Raw genomic sequence first — 17,032 nt, 5'->3', positions numbered from 1 at the left:
CTACTGTTACAGGCTTACAGCGTCAGGAGTGTGATATCTTTTCCGATATCTATTTGTGTATTTATGTATATCGGTGATATATATCCTTTTACTGTATGCTATGGATATTACTATATTAAAGAAGCCACTTTCAAACTTACTTCATCAGTGCTCGTATATTTAAGATTGTATTTTTTAGACTTACAGTCACTTAGTCATGTACTCGTTATCCTATCTGCTGGTCTTAATGATATAAAATTCACACCAATACATCATAAGTGCTGTAAGTAGTAAAGAATAGTAATTGACTTTTTAAGATATGTATTATATATTATGTCCAATACATTTAGGCTACATAAATTCTGGCACTAATTAGTACCATTATTCTTCACATGAAAATGCACAGACCCCTGTAATTCAAGAAATGACTAACTTAGTATCTAGTGAGGTTTGATTTTGATAAACGTGTTCAAAAAATGTGTAATTGTTTTAAATTTTCGTTTGACAGAAAACAATTGGAACTAGTTTGTTTTACATGTAGGCTTACACTGAAAGATTATGTACATGCATACATGTATACAGTATTTATCTATGTACATAACTGACATTTACTCCATATTTTCTTTATAGAATGTATGGGACCTTCAACCAGATGACAGAAGTGCAAGATGTGATGGCAGCTCGCCCAAAATAAAAGGGAAAAACAACTACATGTATCTATGAGATCAAAACTGACAGTAAAAAATAAAGTCTGTTTGTAATGTACCCATTATGAACCAGAAAGAAATTATATTCAAGAAGGAAGGACAGAACAAACCTAGCATAATTCTTTACTATTATCACCAGGATATTTTCAAATTATTTATTTCTTCTTCACACAAATGAAAAAAGGAATAATAATGATTATTGCATGTTTACATACCTAGTATGTATAACTTTTGAATAATTTATATGGGACAAGGATGTAATTCCAATTTATGAACAATAAACTAATTAAAATATGTCATTTGTCTGAGTTGTTTAATTATGTAGTGTTCATTTTAGAAATGTTCAAATACAGAAAATAAATAGAAAACAAGACTGGAGCTAGATTATTAGGTATATTAGATATAAGGTTATTTGGGTCAAAAGTCAGTGTCAAATCTCAGGATTTTGGTTCTATAGATATACATATATCCCTATGTGTAATAAAAAAATCTTCTTGTTGTGTAATACACAGATTGCACACATATATAAGAATATCCATATATCTGTAGAGACAATAGCCTGTGATGCATGTTGTTAAATTGCATTATTCATTTTTGACTATTTTAAGTTGCAAAGTTTTGATTGAATTAGAAAGGAATAGACAGACAATAACTTCTAATTAGTCCTGGTCAATCAAGTTCTACATGTACAAGCTATTAGCAACTTCACTTAGTGTTTAGTGCAAGATCACACTAAAGGAATTAGGATTGCTTGAATATATAAAAATAAACTAACAAAATACAACTAAAAAAGTTAGATTTTCCACCAGGTTAGACTATATACATACTAAAAAATGAATTTTACTGCAATTACTCTGATGACATGAGAATCACATGCTATGGTCAGCTTATTTACTACTGGATGCTATTTTGAACTCCAGTCATTTTTTTATTGACTTAAAATTCAATGCACAATATGTATACATGTACACTATACAATGTATATGAATGTGCTATTTGTGCATGAATATGATTGTATAAGAAACACCTAGGTCTTTCATTATACATGTTTCTGATTCATTTGATTCAGAGGCAAATTCACGGCTGGACATCATATTATATGGTAGCTATATGGTTCATTGGCAAGCTATAATGTACATGTACATCACAAATTTAACCAAGGGAGCTGTCTTCATTATCTACACAGAAAATATATACATAATTGCTTGTTAGACATTCAGAACTTTTAACACACATTAAACCGCCTTATTGCAACCTCAACCCCATTCTTTCTTTTATTTTTTTTTTAATTTTCTGTAAGCAACCAAATGTTTATAGTTTCACCAGAAATTTATCATCATGTTTTTAACGAACATGGAGCTTTTCCAACATGAATATCAGAAATATACATACAACAACATGTATTAAGTTTTATACTCGTTTATGGCGGTACATGGTGATTTTTTAACTAATACATGTATACACAGTACATATGACACTGAACGAAAATGCATATTATGTCAAGTTTGCTCTCCGTGCTTATTTTACTTGATTTATTATTATATTTCATTTGGACCTTTATAAAACAAGTTATATGGTTATCCAAGGCAAGTCAAATATCGTCTGAGATATTTATTTTTAAAAATATCACCAGAGATTTTCATGTAGATAACCATTTTCATCTCTATATAGTACGATGTGTCTTGTCTATTTCATTATTTATCAATACCATTATTTATATATCTGGTACATTTTTGTACAATTTATTATCTTGTCTAGTGCGATGTATGGTATCGCAACACGTATTTTATACGAAGTTTAAATAACGTTCCCACAAAAATCCCTCCGGTGGCCCCCGGAAATTAGGCAAAGCATAGTCAACCGATCGCCGTATTGTAAACACTCAAAATGACCGAATGGAAGTATTGTTTACACGACGATAATGTATATATATATTGATCTGGGGGACTCTTTAACTTCATCACATAACAAAACATTCACTTGTTCATAATAAGTAACAAGTTCTTCCGTAGAAGTTCCTGCTAACATGAACGACACACTTTTGACTAGGCACGCTATTTCGTTTGGTCTGGAGAGTCACGTGATCGTCTACGATTGAAAATGCATATTCAAACACTCTGGATATCGAATTTTTAATCATTTATTTCTTTTGAACTCGGGACTTTTTGGTGTGTAATTAGGGGAAAGTTGATAACGTACCCTAATTTTCTTTTCTTATTTTGATTTACGGAACCTGAAAAATACGGATTATGCGGCTTTAAATAAAAAAAAAATGACTACCATGGCTTTTTATGGGTACAAAAAGAGAAAATCGTCAGAATAAAGACGTTACATGTACATATATATATCGTTCATGGCATCACACCAATTGTCTCATGGGCACCTGAAAGATAGACTTCAAATATCTGGATATTGTTTCCATGTGCCTTAGAATGGCTAATATTTATCATGGACTTATATCTGGAAAGTAAGCATCAAAGTCCACATTTTCAGAAATTTTCATTCGCGCCGAACACAATTTCAAATAAAATCCATTAAAACTAAAATACCTTCATCAAGTCACTTTTGTTCTAAGCGTCTATATAAACAACAGGACATTGGTGATAGGGCTTTTTTCACCAGAATTTCGGGAGATCAGATAATTTGACCTCGATATCGTTCGTTCGCTCGATCGCTGTCAATCGGGAGTTTTTTTTAGATTTGTCAACAAAGCCGTTTCCTGTATACATATGTAATTATCGTTTTGAGACCATCTGCGCAAATTCTTTGATACACTTGTTTTTCCCTGAATAATATCATAGACAAACCCACAAAGGTTTTTGTTTCTTTTATTTACTAAATGATGGAGTTGGCTATTTATCTAATCCAGTGTGATATATACGGATTTACGATGTTTAGAAGCATTATATGAATTAACGGGTTTTGGTTTGGATTCTTTTAACAGATAATAATAATTTGATACTTGTTGATTACCTATGGTATGCTCAATATACTGGAATCTCACATGAGAAGACATTAAAAAAGTAAATGTAAAATAGAGGAAAACATCTAAATGCACAACTTAATTTGGTGCAATCAGAGTGTGTGCAAATTTGATTTGAACGGGTAACTACAGTAAAATAAATTCGCAAATTGTAAATGTACTTATTTTAGCGCAGTCAAATTTTAGCGCAAATGCGAAAACTTTGATTCATAATTAGCCCTGATATTAATTAGCACAATTTGTTGGTTCAGTAACAGAAATATGGTAATATTCCGACTTTTGTACTGCACATGATTTAGCACTGCATAGACATTGCGAAAAGCACTAAAATTAAACTACCGTTAAAATTAAACTACCGCTAAAATAAGCACGTTTACAGTAAATACTGTGCTAAAGACACACCAAAAATCATATTTTGTCGCATCATTTTAAGTGAAAGCAAAGCACTAAATTATGATTCATGGCTAAATATGTAAGTTTAAAGCATCACGATCGACCACTAAACTCAAAAATATAAAATACATTTCATAATGGTATAAAATTAAGATTGACAAAACTCGAACATCTAGTACTTTCTCAAGAAAGATATGGATGTTCGTTGCTTAAATACCACCAAAAAAGGATCTGTCATTTCCACTTATAATTACAGACACATGATATTACTTTTATAATCTTGTTAAACTAAAGAAAAAAGTTCCAAGCAGCACACATTAGTCATGGGAACTTTTTATGTCTGATGTCAATCCGTATGAAACATACATTAAAGACATTGCTCATTTTAACTGGTAGTAAGAAAGAATCTGTAGTGCTGAACAAAATGTGGTTAGAGACATGTATGCTGTCACGTATTACAAAAACACATTCTAATCGGATCAAGAGAGAGTGGGAAAGCTTTAAACCCAACGGTATTGTCAATCAGTGTTTGAGATATGTATTTATGTAAAGAGATTAGTAGGAAGTAACGTTATTTAGATTTGCATCCGTACTGTGCATGATAAAAATCTATGAAATGTGAAAACGTCATTTCTCATTACACGCCACACAGATTAATGGCTGACTTAATGGCTAAACGGTTTGTGCAATAGGAAATTACTTCTTTCTAAGGAAATTATATGCAAATAGATACATTAACACGTGTTTTTTTTGTAACGATTGTATCACTACATAATTGTATTAATGCAGGCTAGTTTCCACACGTTTTGTAAATGTGGATCATTCTCGTTACCTTACATTTATACATCGTTTAAGAATGTTGCATAATCACAGAAGTGGTTCATGCCATCTTTATCTGCTTGACTGTCAGCTCTTCCATTGTAATCAATATCATTACGGGAGGCATTGATTGGCTATTCCAATGAAAAATATTTCCTTGCCAGGGTCATTGGATCTCAACACTCCATCTTTGTTATTTTGAGCGCGTTTGGCAGGTCGTTTAGTCCTGTGTCGGAAGAATTGAGCGTGATAAATGTAGTGGAACTGCTTTAGAAAAGTCAATATCATTTTGCACGTAATGCGCGTCTCTAATTTTTACTTGTTGGGTTGAAAGTAATTCAACAAACTGAGGGTTGTCGAGTTAGAATGAAAAAAAATCCAAAAACTATCGACAAGAAATTGTTCCTATTGCTATTCAGAGGTTACATTATCGAACATGAAACAGACAGAAGCGATTGTGGGAAATACATTTTTGGGGGAATTACAAGATGGTACACTCCAAATGAATGTCCCGTATGGAATTATAAATAAAAGAACCACAAATAGACATTAACTGTGGTTGCACTATTGAATTCCAGCCCAACTGGGAAAACGCGCGACAGGTAATTCAGTTTACGTTGATGATCTGGATGGCGGTCAAATTCCCCGGATTATGTCATTTTCAAAACCAATATATATAAAAGGGTAACAGAGAAAATCTTGATATCATATTAAAGTAACGCACATGTCTATAAGTTGTATTTGAATATCTGGTGAATCAAAGATTAAAACTGCTTGATTATGGCAATACGTTTGATGTATAAAAGACGTTGTCTACTTGAATATGGGATTACGGTGACAGAGAGGTTAATATGTCCTGTCATATTATCACATATCCTCCACCTCTGGATCGTGGGTTCGAATCCCTTATTGTTCTGACCGCTGATCGGTGGTTTTCCTCCGTCAGTCTGGTTTTCCTCCACCAACTGACCTTGCACGTCCTTGAATAAGCCTGATGGCGTTACAACAATGAAACCAAACAAAACTATTTGAATGATCCAAATATTTGAAACCATATTTGCTTTGGCGAATTGATTTCGCGTTTTCATGTATGATGACCTGTTCAGAGAGTGATATAGTTCTGCTATACATGTGCTTGAAATAATTTCGTGGTGAATAATTTTCTTGATTTCTAACTGCCAGCGAAACACTCTAAAATAAGTCGCACGAAAATAAAATATGTAAATTAGTCTACATAATCCACGCTTTCTCACCAACAGTTCATAAGCGGACTAAGATCCTGTGCGAAAATAAGAGCTGAGCCACACAGTTTGTCCCCACTATCTTTGGTTAGGGTTGTATATATGTATACAATGTATATAAAAAAGTTTGAAGCCCTAACATTATAATGTATATGCAAACCAGTATAGCGCCATGAAGGACGCAAACACGAGAGGGAACAAGATCTTGGATATGTTGTCGATTCGCTTGGCTCTGTTTCGCACCATTCTCTCCCTGGCGCTCTTTTTCTTCTCTGAATTCTGCAACGCAAAAAAAAAAAGAGAACATGAATCATCCAAATTTACACTATGAAATAAAACTGCAGCATCGCATCGCATTGTCATAAACCACAGCAGTGGCTCATCAAAAGTACTGTAAAACAAATTGTATTCCGGAGAGCGATATAATTTCGTGTATTTCACAGGAGATAAGATACCGCAAAATAAGAGTTCCATGAAAATATTCCGTCTTTGTATATTACAGAGAGCTGTCTCCCCCGCGGGTTGGTATCTATTATGACGTCGCTATTTTGTGTGTGAAATTGGCGTCGTTTTCTTTAAATAGCATGACGTTACGCCCTCAATCACATGACGTTACAATCAATACCTACCCGCAAGGGCAGATAACTCTGTAAAATGCAAATACAGAATATCAAATACAAATAAGTTTAATCATATAAATCTTTATCGTATAAATAAAATCGCTACGAAAAACAGTCGGTTTAAAGTTATATTTCATAATTAATTCATTTAAAACATCGTTAAAATGAGATGAAAATAAATCATACAAAACGAACAGATAGTTAATAATAAGGTCTTAAATTGTTTCGATTTCCTTCCATTGCGATTTAAACCATGATTGATATATTCATCTTTTTTGGCCTGTTGATAGATTTTCCCTTTTAGCTGTCATGATTATCCGCCTGACAAAGACTAGGACCGTTTCCATCAAATAAATGATAATGATAAACTTTGAGAGAGTGATAAACCCTGCACACAACCCCGATGAATGATTTAGTGGATTTCTTATTTTTTCGTCACCGTTATTCATAATTCAAAAACTGATATAAAACAGCCATAGATGATATATATTGTTATTCAAAATGCATCTTCAATTCACCGTAGTTGCAGATTCTACATGCAATACTCTTAATGTCTGGGGTTGAAACAATTGAATTACTATTCTAAATAGAGATGGTGAAACATGACAGCATCCATTCGGGATGATGAAGTGCAATCTTGTAGCAAGAATAACACCTCTTATCGTTAAGATTTTTGTTAAAAACAGAAGGCAGGAATTGATTCATCGAATTAACCGCTCAAAAACCTATCGAGTCATATTGTATGTTGAATGGAATGTTGACTCATTCATTCGCTGCGTTATATCGAATACATTTAAAACATCCTCTACTAGGCGATTTTTTATTACAAAAATCTTAAGTAAAATGTAGTTAAAACAAAACCTCTGGAGACCGACAAATTCACTTCGTTATAAGCATAGTTTGTTTTACACATATTGCAGGTATCTTATATGAACCTTAACGACAAATGAAACTTACTACGTTAAAACTATGAATTCGTTATAAGCGAGTTCGTTATAAACCTGTCTTACTGTATTTCTTACTAAATGCCTTTTCTTCCTCAGCTGCTACTTTTGACTGTATGAGCTTCATTTCTCGCCTCTCCATGACGTATACGACAGGGTACTCTAAAAGCGCGGCAAATACGAAGAGCAGACACATTGCCATCCATACGTCTAGGGCCTTGACATAGGACACCGGGGGCATAGATGAGACCGAGTTTGTCCTCTGTGTGGTAATAGTCAGTACTGTAAGGATTCCCAGGGATATCCGGGCCGGGACGGCGTCTATACTGAGCCAGAATGACACCCAGGACAGAAGGACGATTAGGATGGTTGGTATGTAGACTTGGATCATGTAGAAACCAAGGCTGCGTGTCAGGTGTAGATTTAGCTGGATACAGGTAAAGTTGGCTGAAAATATAAGCAGTAAACGCCTTATATTCCGTGTTTGAATGTTTTAGAATAATCTGCCCTTACGTATAGATATCAATCGTGACGTCATTAGTTTATGAGTCGATGAGTGAATTTCACATTTTCCCTTCAAAATAGGACGTTGTGCTCGTTAATACATGACGTCACGATCAATAGATACTCAAAAGGGTAGATAAACAATGACAAGCACACAAATCATTTTATAAACATCACTGAAATCACTGTATTGAAGTTTTGTACTTTAAATAAACCTTTACCTGTTAAAAACGCAGTTTAATTAAAAGAAAATATGTTTTGAAAAGTGGTCTAAAGTTGAACGTTACCATTATGAGTTAAGAGTGGTAGGAGATCCCAAAAATAGGTCCTCGACATTCTAACTTCATTCTGACTTCAATTTTTTCTTTCTGGCATGACGTTGCAATGAATGTCGAGCCAATGCAAATCGCTCCAGGTCATATTACACGAGTAACATATGCAAACATATTACACGGGCGAAAGTTTGGGATAATTGTATTTATGAACTTGTTTCTATACCTCCCGACATATCGTCCGTCCCGTATCCAGTACAGTCCGAGACATCGTGGTTGTCTAGGTCAAACTGGGGTAGCGTCAGGTAGGCGTTTGTTCTCACGGGGTTGTTGTCTCTCCACTTAAACCTTAATCGATTCCTGGTATAGGCGACTATGGTAAAATTGAATGTTTGTATATCAAATCAGAAAGATCTAATGGCAAAATATAACATGATATCGTTATTTATTTTATAGATGAAAAAAAAAACCGAGAAACATATCTTTGAATCTATAGCAAGTGTAAATAAAAAAATATCTTGATATATTTTTTATTTAATTCTATATGAAAAATAAATCTCAACAGTGTAAAAAATAAAGCAAAAATTACAAAAAAAACCAAAACAACAAACAAACAAAAATAAACAAATAAACCAAATTGTTTTCCCTATATGTGACATTTTTGTAATATCTTCCTGTATATTAAAAGCAAAATCCCCCACATAAAGTGTAAATGTATCTGTCAACCAAATGCATTGCAACGTACGTTCAACTTCAAGGCACAGAAAATGCATTTATACTTACAGCTTTGGAAATACAAAGAACATATTTGAGAGTCGAATGGATAGCGGTGGAGATTCATTGGACAGGCGGCAGTCACTGACACACTGGAAAATGGAAATAAAATCAAATATCACAATCATTATAATCAATAAAAAGATATCGTAAATAACACAACTTTTGTCTTTGCATATTACATATTTATCTCCCCTTCAATAAGGTAATGATTGTGATGTCAATATTTTTAAAGCAAAACTCCCGAAATTCTGAAAATATAACGTTCTGCTCGCAAAAAGTGACGGCATAATCAATACCTACAAGTAAGAGGTGGTAACTTTTATATGCAAAGATACCGCCTAGCCGGTTATTTTTGCGAATATTTTTTCCAATTTTGAACTAAACGATCGCGAAAATTCAAGAATATAACCCTTCAAAAATGACCGGTTCTAACGGTAACGATATATATCTCAATTTTTGACTGAATATTATTTTTACCTACCGTAACCGATAAATGATGCGGCCATCCTCATAAAGGTGCATCATCCGGTTGGGCACTGTCACCTCATGAAAGGAAGCTTTCTTTTCATTGGCGAAATAAAGATCAGGTACCCATACATCATTGATGAGTTTTGAGTCCAGCTCCAGGTAGGTAGAATCAATGAGTCCAAAGAACTGCAGACGTGGGTCGTACCATTCTTGTTGTATGAACATATTCATCGTGTAGTCCTTCAAATGTAACAAAAACATGTGATTGTAGCAGGTTTTTAATTATACATAGTTATATGTTTGCCTTCTAGATTTGCGGCTAGGTGTAATTTCCCTTTAGCTCAGTCGGTAGAGCGGTGGACCAGTAGGGGTCGCGAGTTCGTGCCCGGCTGGCGGCACACTACTCTCGCCTTGTTATATAATAAATACCCCCAGGGATGAGATTTTTCCTCTTTTCAGAGGATTTCCTCTGATTGAACAATATTTATGAGAAGCAAATCAAGTCAGATGTGATCTGAAACATCATAAAATGGCCTTTGTAAACACTAGGGAGAGGGTTTCATCTCTTTAGTCGAGAGATTACCTCCCTTTGCTGATAGGAACAATTACATCACATAGACATTGGATACATTCAAGCGTCAAAGTCATTCATGTCCTTCATATCGGAGGATGTATGTTTTCTTTATGAAATAATGGGACTGATTCATGTACCACGTGATACCTGATAACTTTTGTGCAGAACTATTATTTATATTGGTGATGTAATGACGTCAATGATGATATCCAGCGCAAGCGTCATTTCGGCAGAAAAATTACAAAGAGTTACGTTCAATCACCAGTGGAGATACCAGTACTAGTCCCACTCAAATGTTATCGGACATCACGTTGTTTAGTCCCGTCCTAATATTTAAAATAATGCAGTTAAAGGGACAATTCAGTCTAAGAGAACATTAAAATTTGTACATATTTCGGAAAAAAACCAGTTCCAATGGAAATTAGATTAATCGGTTTTACTGTGATATGCCTGAAAAGCCCATGGTTGTGACATGTGTGTAGATGTTCAAACTCGCTCGCCGTCCGCCATTACAAATTGCGGTCGAACTTCTTGTATGCCGAACCCTGTCTCTTGCTCGTAGAGTAATGCAACTTTTGTCTAGAACTGCTCAAATCGCTCTGACAGTAGTGTGTTTACCTTATTAGGTGAACTGTCTTGCCTAAAAACCATTTCATCACCTTCTCGGTGGTTATGTAGTTTATTTGCTTAACGTGCGTGACTTTGGCTCATGCATGGGTACAGCGGCCATATTGTACCTACTTAATCGTATTGATCAACGATTTGATATTTCAACGATATTAATTGAAATACTAAACAATGACGTGGAATTTGTCAATATTTTATGTTATATGTTTCATAAGAAATGTAGAACAATACATTTGTGCTATATTTTGCTTCTTGGTAATGTAAAAGAATTAGCCTGAGCGAATTGTCCCTTTAACATTGTTTAGTGAATGACTGTCTGCCGGTTATTATGACGTCATTATAATTGCCAAATCGATGATGATAGCTGTTGAAATAACGGTTCTGCCCTTGAGGACTCAGCTTGGGCTCGTTTATTTCGTTAAAGGAGTAAAATATTTTCGGATTCTTTTTAGTATCGTTATAAAAAAGAAAGAAAAAACTCGGTAGAAGCATTAAATTACCTTTAGTTTAAACTAAATGAAGGATGAATGTCAACAGGGAAAATTAAACATGAAGCGCTTCATTTAATTTGCCGTTTCCCTGATGGAATTCATCCTTTTATACTGCAACCAGTATGAAGTACAAAGTAACAGAAAAAACCTAATGTTCAAGTAAATCTACAAAAAGACCTGTCAATATCACTTTTTTCATCTTTTGAAGGTACATAATTAGCTAAATCGATACAGCTGTTACTTTTTTGATAATTTTTTAGAGTTGCAATAAGCTAGATTAGCGTTAATATTACACCCATCACTAGTATTTGAACAATTAAATACAAATTAATTACATCTTCATAACATAACACGGGTCGTCTTATGGTTCCTGGTGTCGTCCTTATTATCGCGCTCTAGTTTAACATCACTGCGCCACGCGGTACAACAACGAAATGAGCCTTTATTGTAAACAATTTTACACAAATCTTTGTTTTCGTCATTTGCATTTGTTTTGTCTCGTAATGTCATTCTAGGCCATTTATATAAGTGTTCTGGCACTGTTTTTTTTAATAAAATTATTTTTGTTTTGGAAATGTAGTGGACGTTAAATTAAGTGACGTTTAGGGGCGGCGGTTGCCGAGTGGTTAAGATGTTTCGACATATTTCCACAAACCCTTCTTCTCTGGGTAGCGAGCTCGAATCCTATGTGGGACAGTTACCAGGCAGACCGCTGGTTAGTAGTTTTTCTCTTGCTTTCCTCCACCAGTAAACCTGGCACGTCCTTACATAACCCTGGCTGTTAATAGGACGTTAAACTAATAAAAACCCAAACCCTGAAAGATTTGGTGGTATGAGACAAAACAATTAAACTATTTTCATTATATCAAGCGCCTTCCTTGAATTTGACGTGCATAATATGTGTCATTGTACTGATGGAACAAAATAAGATTTACTGCATTCATGAATTTAGCTATCATAGAAAAGCTTTGCATTGAACTGGCATGCATAAGGACCTACTAAATAAGATCTAGATTTTTTCCCTTGTAGTTTATGGAGGGTACGCGGTGCTTGTTCATTTAAAGGTTATCATACATTTGTTCTATTCGTCTGTGAATATGGAAATCATACAATAAAACTGAATGATAAATTATGAAGTTTACGGGGTCTTGCGTTCCTATAATAATAACAGTGATTACATAAACGCGTATTTCCTTGAATCAATAGCATCATATCACTCGACTAGGCCGCACTTTACTGACGACGGACAAACTTGTCTACAGATTCCCATTTAAGTTTTAAACAGAGCTAAGAGCAGCAATTACCAATTCATAGAGTCTAGCAAAGCCCGCCAAGCGATAGGTAACAATGCGTCCTGTCTTCAAGAACGGGAAATGTCAAACAAAATTGGTGACACTTCCAAGAAAAACATTAAGTCGATACCATTAAACTAGAAATATGTTAAAAAGAAATTATTTTGCACGAAGAACGTAGTGAAATAACAAAACATGTCCATGCGTCCACAGAAGGTAAGCGTCATGGCAATAAAATACCAATCTAGTTGAAATACATGTTAAGTAAGAAAGTCAACAAAACCATTTGACAAATACAGGCGTTACTTCATGCCGGAAGGGAGAATCCGTGGTCTAAAAATTATTGCAATTATCAGAAAGCTTTATTTTGAGACACGCGTTATAAGTGAAAATTGGGATAGATAGTTTTTTATAAAAAGTTTTATTTGGATTTTAGGATCCACTATGCATATCTAAACAATAAAGTCGATGATTGCAGATGTTTAATACATTTGTACAAAAAAAAACCACCAAAAAACCTAAGCATTCTCCGCATTTAGCTTCGTTTAAAAGCACCAGAAGTTGGTCAATAGAGGGACATTGTTTCAAGACATTCTTTTGATTACAAAACTCATGGTATATGTTACTGATTGCAAATAAGTAATCATTGCAATTTTATTGTATTTTCTTTATATGCGGAGTATAATTATGTTTAATAAAAAAAACATGTTAGTCACGCATGGTAATTTTTTTTCGTATTTCTTTGAAGTAAATATTATAAATAGATTAATATGTTAACGAGATGGAAACGTTTGTTATTATTTTTATTTTTCCAAAAGACGTAAACTTTTGCATAGTCATCGATATACTTCATTTTATTGAAGTTCTTGTTACGTTGCCAGCATAGCAGGCGAACATCGCGAAAAAGACAAAAACATTTTTCGTATTCAAATTTATTTTATTACAACAGAAAAAAGATATATAAAAACACAGATGCCGCGTTACTTTTTAGTTCGGTCAAATTGTGACTTATTTGATTTTTTTTTACGTAATCAATACAACATTGCTTATTTAAAATCATATAATAAGATTTTGCTTCTTGTTCGCTAAGCGTTATTTTGAAAGATTTCATCACTTTCAGAATATTTCGACAGCACTAAGAAAATTCAAAACAATACCTTTCAAATAAGAGAATGACTGTTTTAAAAACCAATCAATGAATTATTTGTTACTTTAGTTTATTTGAAAGAAATCTTCTTATGTGTCATGTTACCATTAGAATTTGCTCACGCACTTCGATGTGCGAAATACTATCTTATTTTTACTCTACGAAGTCATTTAATATTACAGAAAAAATCACATTTCTAAACTAATGTCAACGAAACACAGGTTGTTTAGAGCGAAATCCTCTTGGAGAACATAATGGTTGTCGTGTGTGGGTGATGACGAAATATGCCGATTCGGAGAAGATAATTTCACGCAAGGCAAAATAGAAATCACCCAGCATAACAGTAGGAAGAAAACCAGTAGACCTTTTTTGAAGGATTTGGTCAGTATATTATCAATCATATTGAGTAATTGTATTTTGGAATGTCAAAGTTTTTTATATAGTTTTTGCAGTAATCAAATTGATTTAGATTCACATCAATTCAACGCGTTACTCTTTGTGCGGAAGTAAGAAAATATATTTCACGTGATCTTTAAGAAATGAGGCATTGATGACTATCGTTTTGGATTAATGGAAACATACAAATACATGTTAAGAAAACAATGTATTTTTATCTCGAATGAAAAATATTGACTAGAAAAATTGAGTTTTATTAGTTTAACGTCCTATTAACAGCCAGTACCATTTAAAGACGTGCCAGGTTTGTTGGCGGAGGAAGGCTGGTGTACCTTGAGAAAAAACACCGAACATCGGTCAGTACCTTGCAACTGTTCCACTTGGAATTCGAACTCGCGACCCAGAGGTGGAGGGCTTGTGGTAATATGTGGAGTCATCTTTACCACTCGGCCACCAAGGCGCCAACTGGATAACACGAATTTTTCCGAATACTTACCAGCGAACAATTTTCAAAAGAAATATACAAAATTTGATTACTATGTGTTCATTTCTTTACTGAAACATGAATGCCCAAAAACCAAAAAGTAAACCATATCACATGTAATCCATTATCAATATGTCAAAATTGATGACGGTTTCGCAAATCTGCTCAATGTTTAAGGAACACATTTTTATGAAGTCGCGTTATTATTAGCGCATGTTAACTGTAGTTCTCCAACCTCGTAAAACAAAAACAGAATAAGATTGAAGTAAGGTAGGGGAGAACAAGTGCATATAGAGATTGAACAGTGTTTTGATTGCATGAAAGGTGGTATGAACGCAATGGGATACAGACATATTCAATGTAGCGCGTTAGCGCTACATGTAGAATATGTCTATCCCATTGCGTTCATACCACATTTAACGTAACCAAAACACTGTTCAATCTTTATATTTGCATAAATAAGGCTACTTTTACGTCAAATTAAAAACGGTGATGGTTGCTTTGTTGGGTAACTACGGTAGTCAGGATGACCGAAGATATAGTTCCGATTGTTGAATGTTATAGCTGCAGTTTGATTTGAAATATAACAATGACACCTTTAAATTATTTTTTAGTAATATTTTTTAGTAATGTTTTTTTTTTTTTTTTTTTCAATTTGATAACATATCAATAATGTCCATTTCGAATAAAAATTGTAAAAAGCGAGGTGGAACGACTACCGGTATGTATCGTTGTCAGGGTAGTAATGCGGTCCGAAGTGGAGCGAGCCGCCATATTTGATATCAACGGATGAAAGTAACTGTGATATAGCATATTGATGGTATGACCATTGAGCTGCTGAATGTTTGTTATGTATGTGTCTACGAAAGCGATATAGACTAAATCTTTTTAGTCATGGCTTTAATTTTATTGTGCGGAGGATAACGTCATATCAATTCACGTAGATTTCTCTTATATGACATTTGTTGCTTGGTTTGCTTCACTTTTTTCTGTTTTGTTTTCAAAAAGAGTATAAAAACTTTATTTTGATGCTTTGTTTTTGTTATTACAGTGCTTATTTTTACTGTTAGAACGATTAATATAATGTGTAGAAATTTCTAGTTTTGTCACATGATGTGTACCCAAATTGATACCCATCAAGAAAAATGTATGAAATTAAGAAAAATCAATATAGATAGTTTTTTTGTGATTTCACTTTATGAAGGGGATGTGGTTGCGTTTATTGAGTTATAATGAATACAGTTATACATTTTACTGTAAAAATTGTTCAAGTGTTTTCACAACAGTACCTGTGCTAATTCAGTACTCCCGTTACACAACGTAATGATTTGTGTAACATTTAAATTATTTAAATTAAGTTTTCTTTGACATTCACCTAAGTCTATATAGTTCCAATGTGGTGTATATGTCAAAAGAACACTATCAATTATTTTTAATGATTGTAAAAAATTTCATTGAAAAAAAGCTACAAACATAATTATGAATCAATCAAGTTACGAGATACTTGAATCCAGTAACAGTTTTAGTAAAAATCAAGATGGAGAAATAACGCTATACAAAGAGCAATTTGCAGGTGAATAAATGAAAAAAAAAATCTGTGGCAACTATATTTTATCTATTTCTGTTAAGTGTTTATATCTTAAATTTCATTATGTAATACAAATTTCTTTGAGGATGCCTTACTCTTTGAAATAACACGATTATAGTACAAATAGTAATTGTCACACGTTTCAGACAGAGTTATCAATTTGAAAGTTAACTTTCAGAGAAAATAACAGAAATAGGTATGTACATAAAATGAAGCGTAGTTATCAATAAATGATGCATCTTTGGTATCACCACTGAGAAATGAGGTAAACTTTAACAAAACAAATGTTTTAGGTATTTTTTTTCACTATGGGTATCAATTTGGGTACAATGATGTTAGACAAGTGTTTGCATGGTGTGTGTAGGCCTATTTTGAATGCAAAGACGGGGGTAAAGCTGGTGATACTGTTTCGGATAGGGTATTACCTGCAATGTTTTTTCTTCTTCTGGAAACCTGTACATGACCTGTTAACCTGTTGTTTCCTTAGAAGATCCCAGAATTGTTCTCCGACAATCAGTTGTTCTGTATATTTAGGTGAGATGAGTGACCGTACACACATACTGACGTAACTACTGTATGAATTTCCCCCGAACAATCCCGAGGAAAGCCCCTCGGTTGTAGCCTCGACCAGCGATTCATTTGGTTGTTTATTACCGTTACAATGCTTGAACAGATCTTTTGTTTTGATGTCAAATACATTTATTTAATTAGATATAATAGAAACTC

At 33.8% G+C, this 17,032-nt stretch overlaps 1 protein-coding gene across 1 annotated transcript in view; it reads right to left on the bottom strand.

Annotated features, from left to right (window-relative positions):
- Window positions 1-3,500: 3,500 nt before the first annotated feature.
- LOC138330152 (glycine receptor subunit alpha-2-like) overlaps window positions 3,501-17,032 on the bottom strand; it is a 48,018-nt gene continuing 34,486 nt past the window's right edge. The window contains exons 4-8 of the mRNA XM_069277570.1: window positions 9,721-9,947; window positions 9,246-9,328; window positions 8,689-8,835; window positions 7,767-8,133; window positions 3,501-6,402 (exon numbers count right to left, since the gene is read on the bottom strand). Of these exons, the coding sequence (XP_069133671.1) occupies window positions 6,264-6,402; window positions 7,767-8,133; window positions 8,689-8,835; window positions 9,246-9,328; window positions 9,721-9,947 (963 nt within the window). The 3' untranslated portion in view covers window positions 3,501-6,263. The remainder of the gene's footprint in view (window positions 6,403-7,766; window positions 8,134-8,688; window positions 8,836-9,245; window positions 9,329-9,720; window positions 9,948-17,032) is intronic.

Source organism: Argopecten irradians, chromosome 8 (genome assembly GCF_041381155.1).
Source record: "Argopecten irradians isolate NY chromosome 8, Ai_NY, whole genome shotgun sequence".
Lineage (NCBI taxonomy): Eukaryota > Metazoa > Mollusca > Bivalvia > Pectinida > Pectinidae > Argopecten > Argopecten irradians.
The sequence above is the reverse complement of the archived record's forward strand: the minus strand, read 5'-3'. Positions and strand labels throughout refer to the sequence as shown.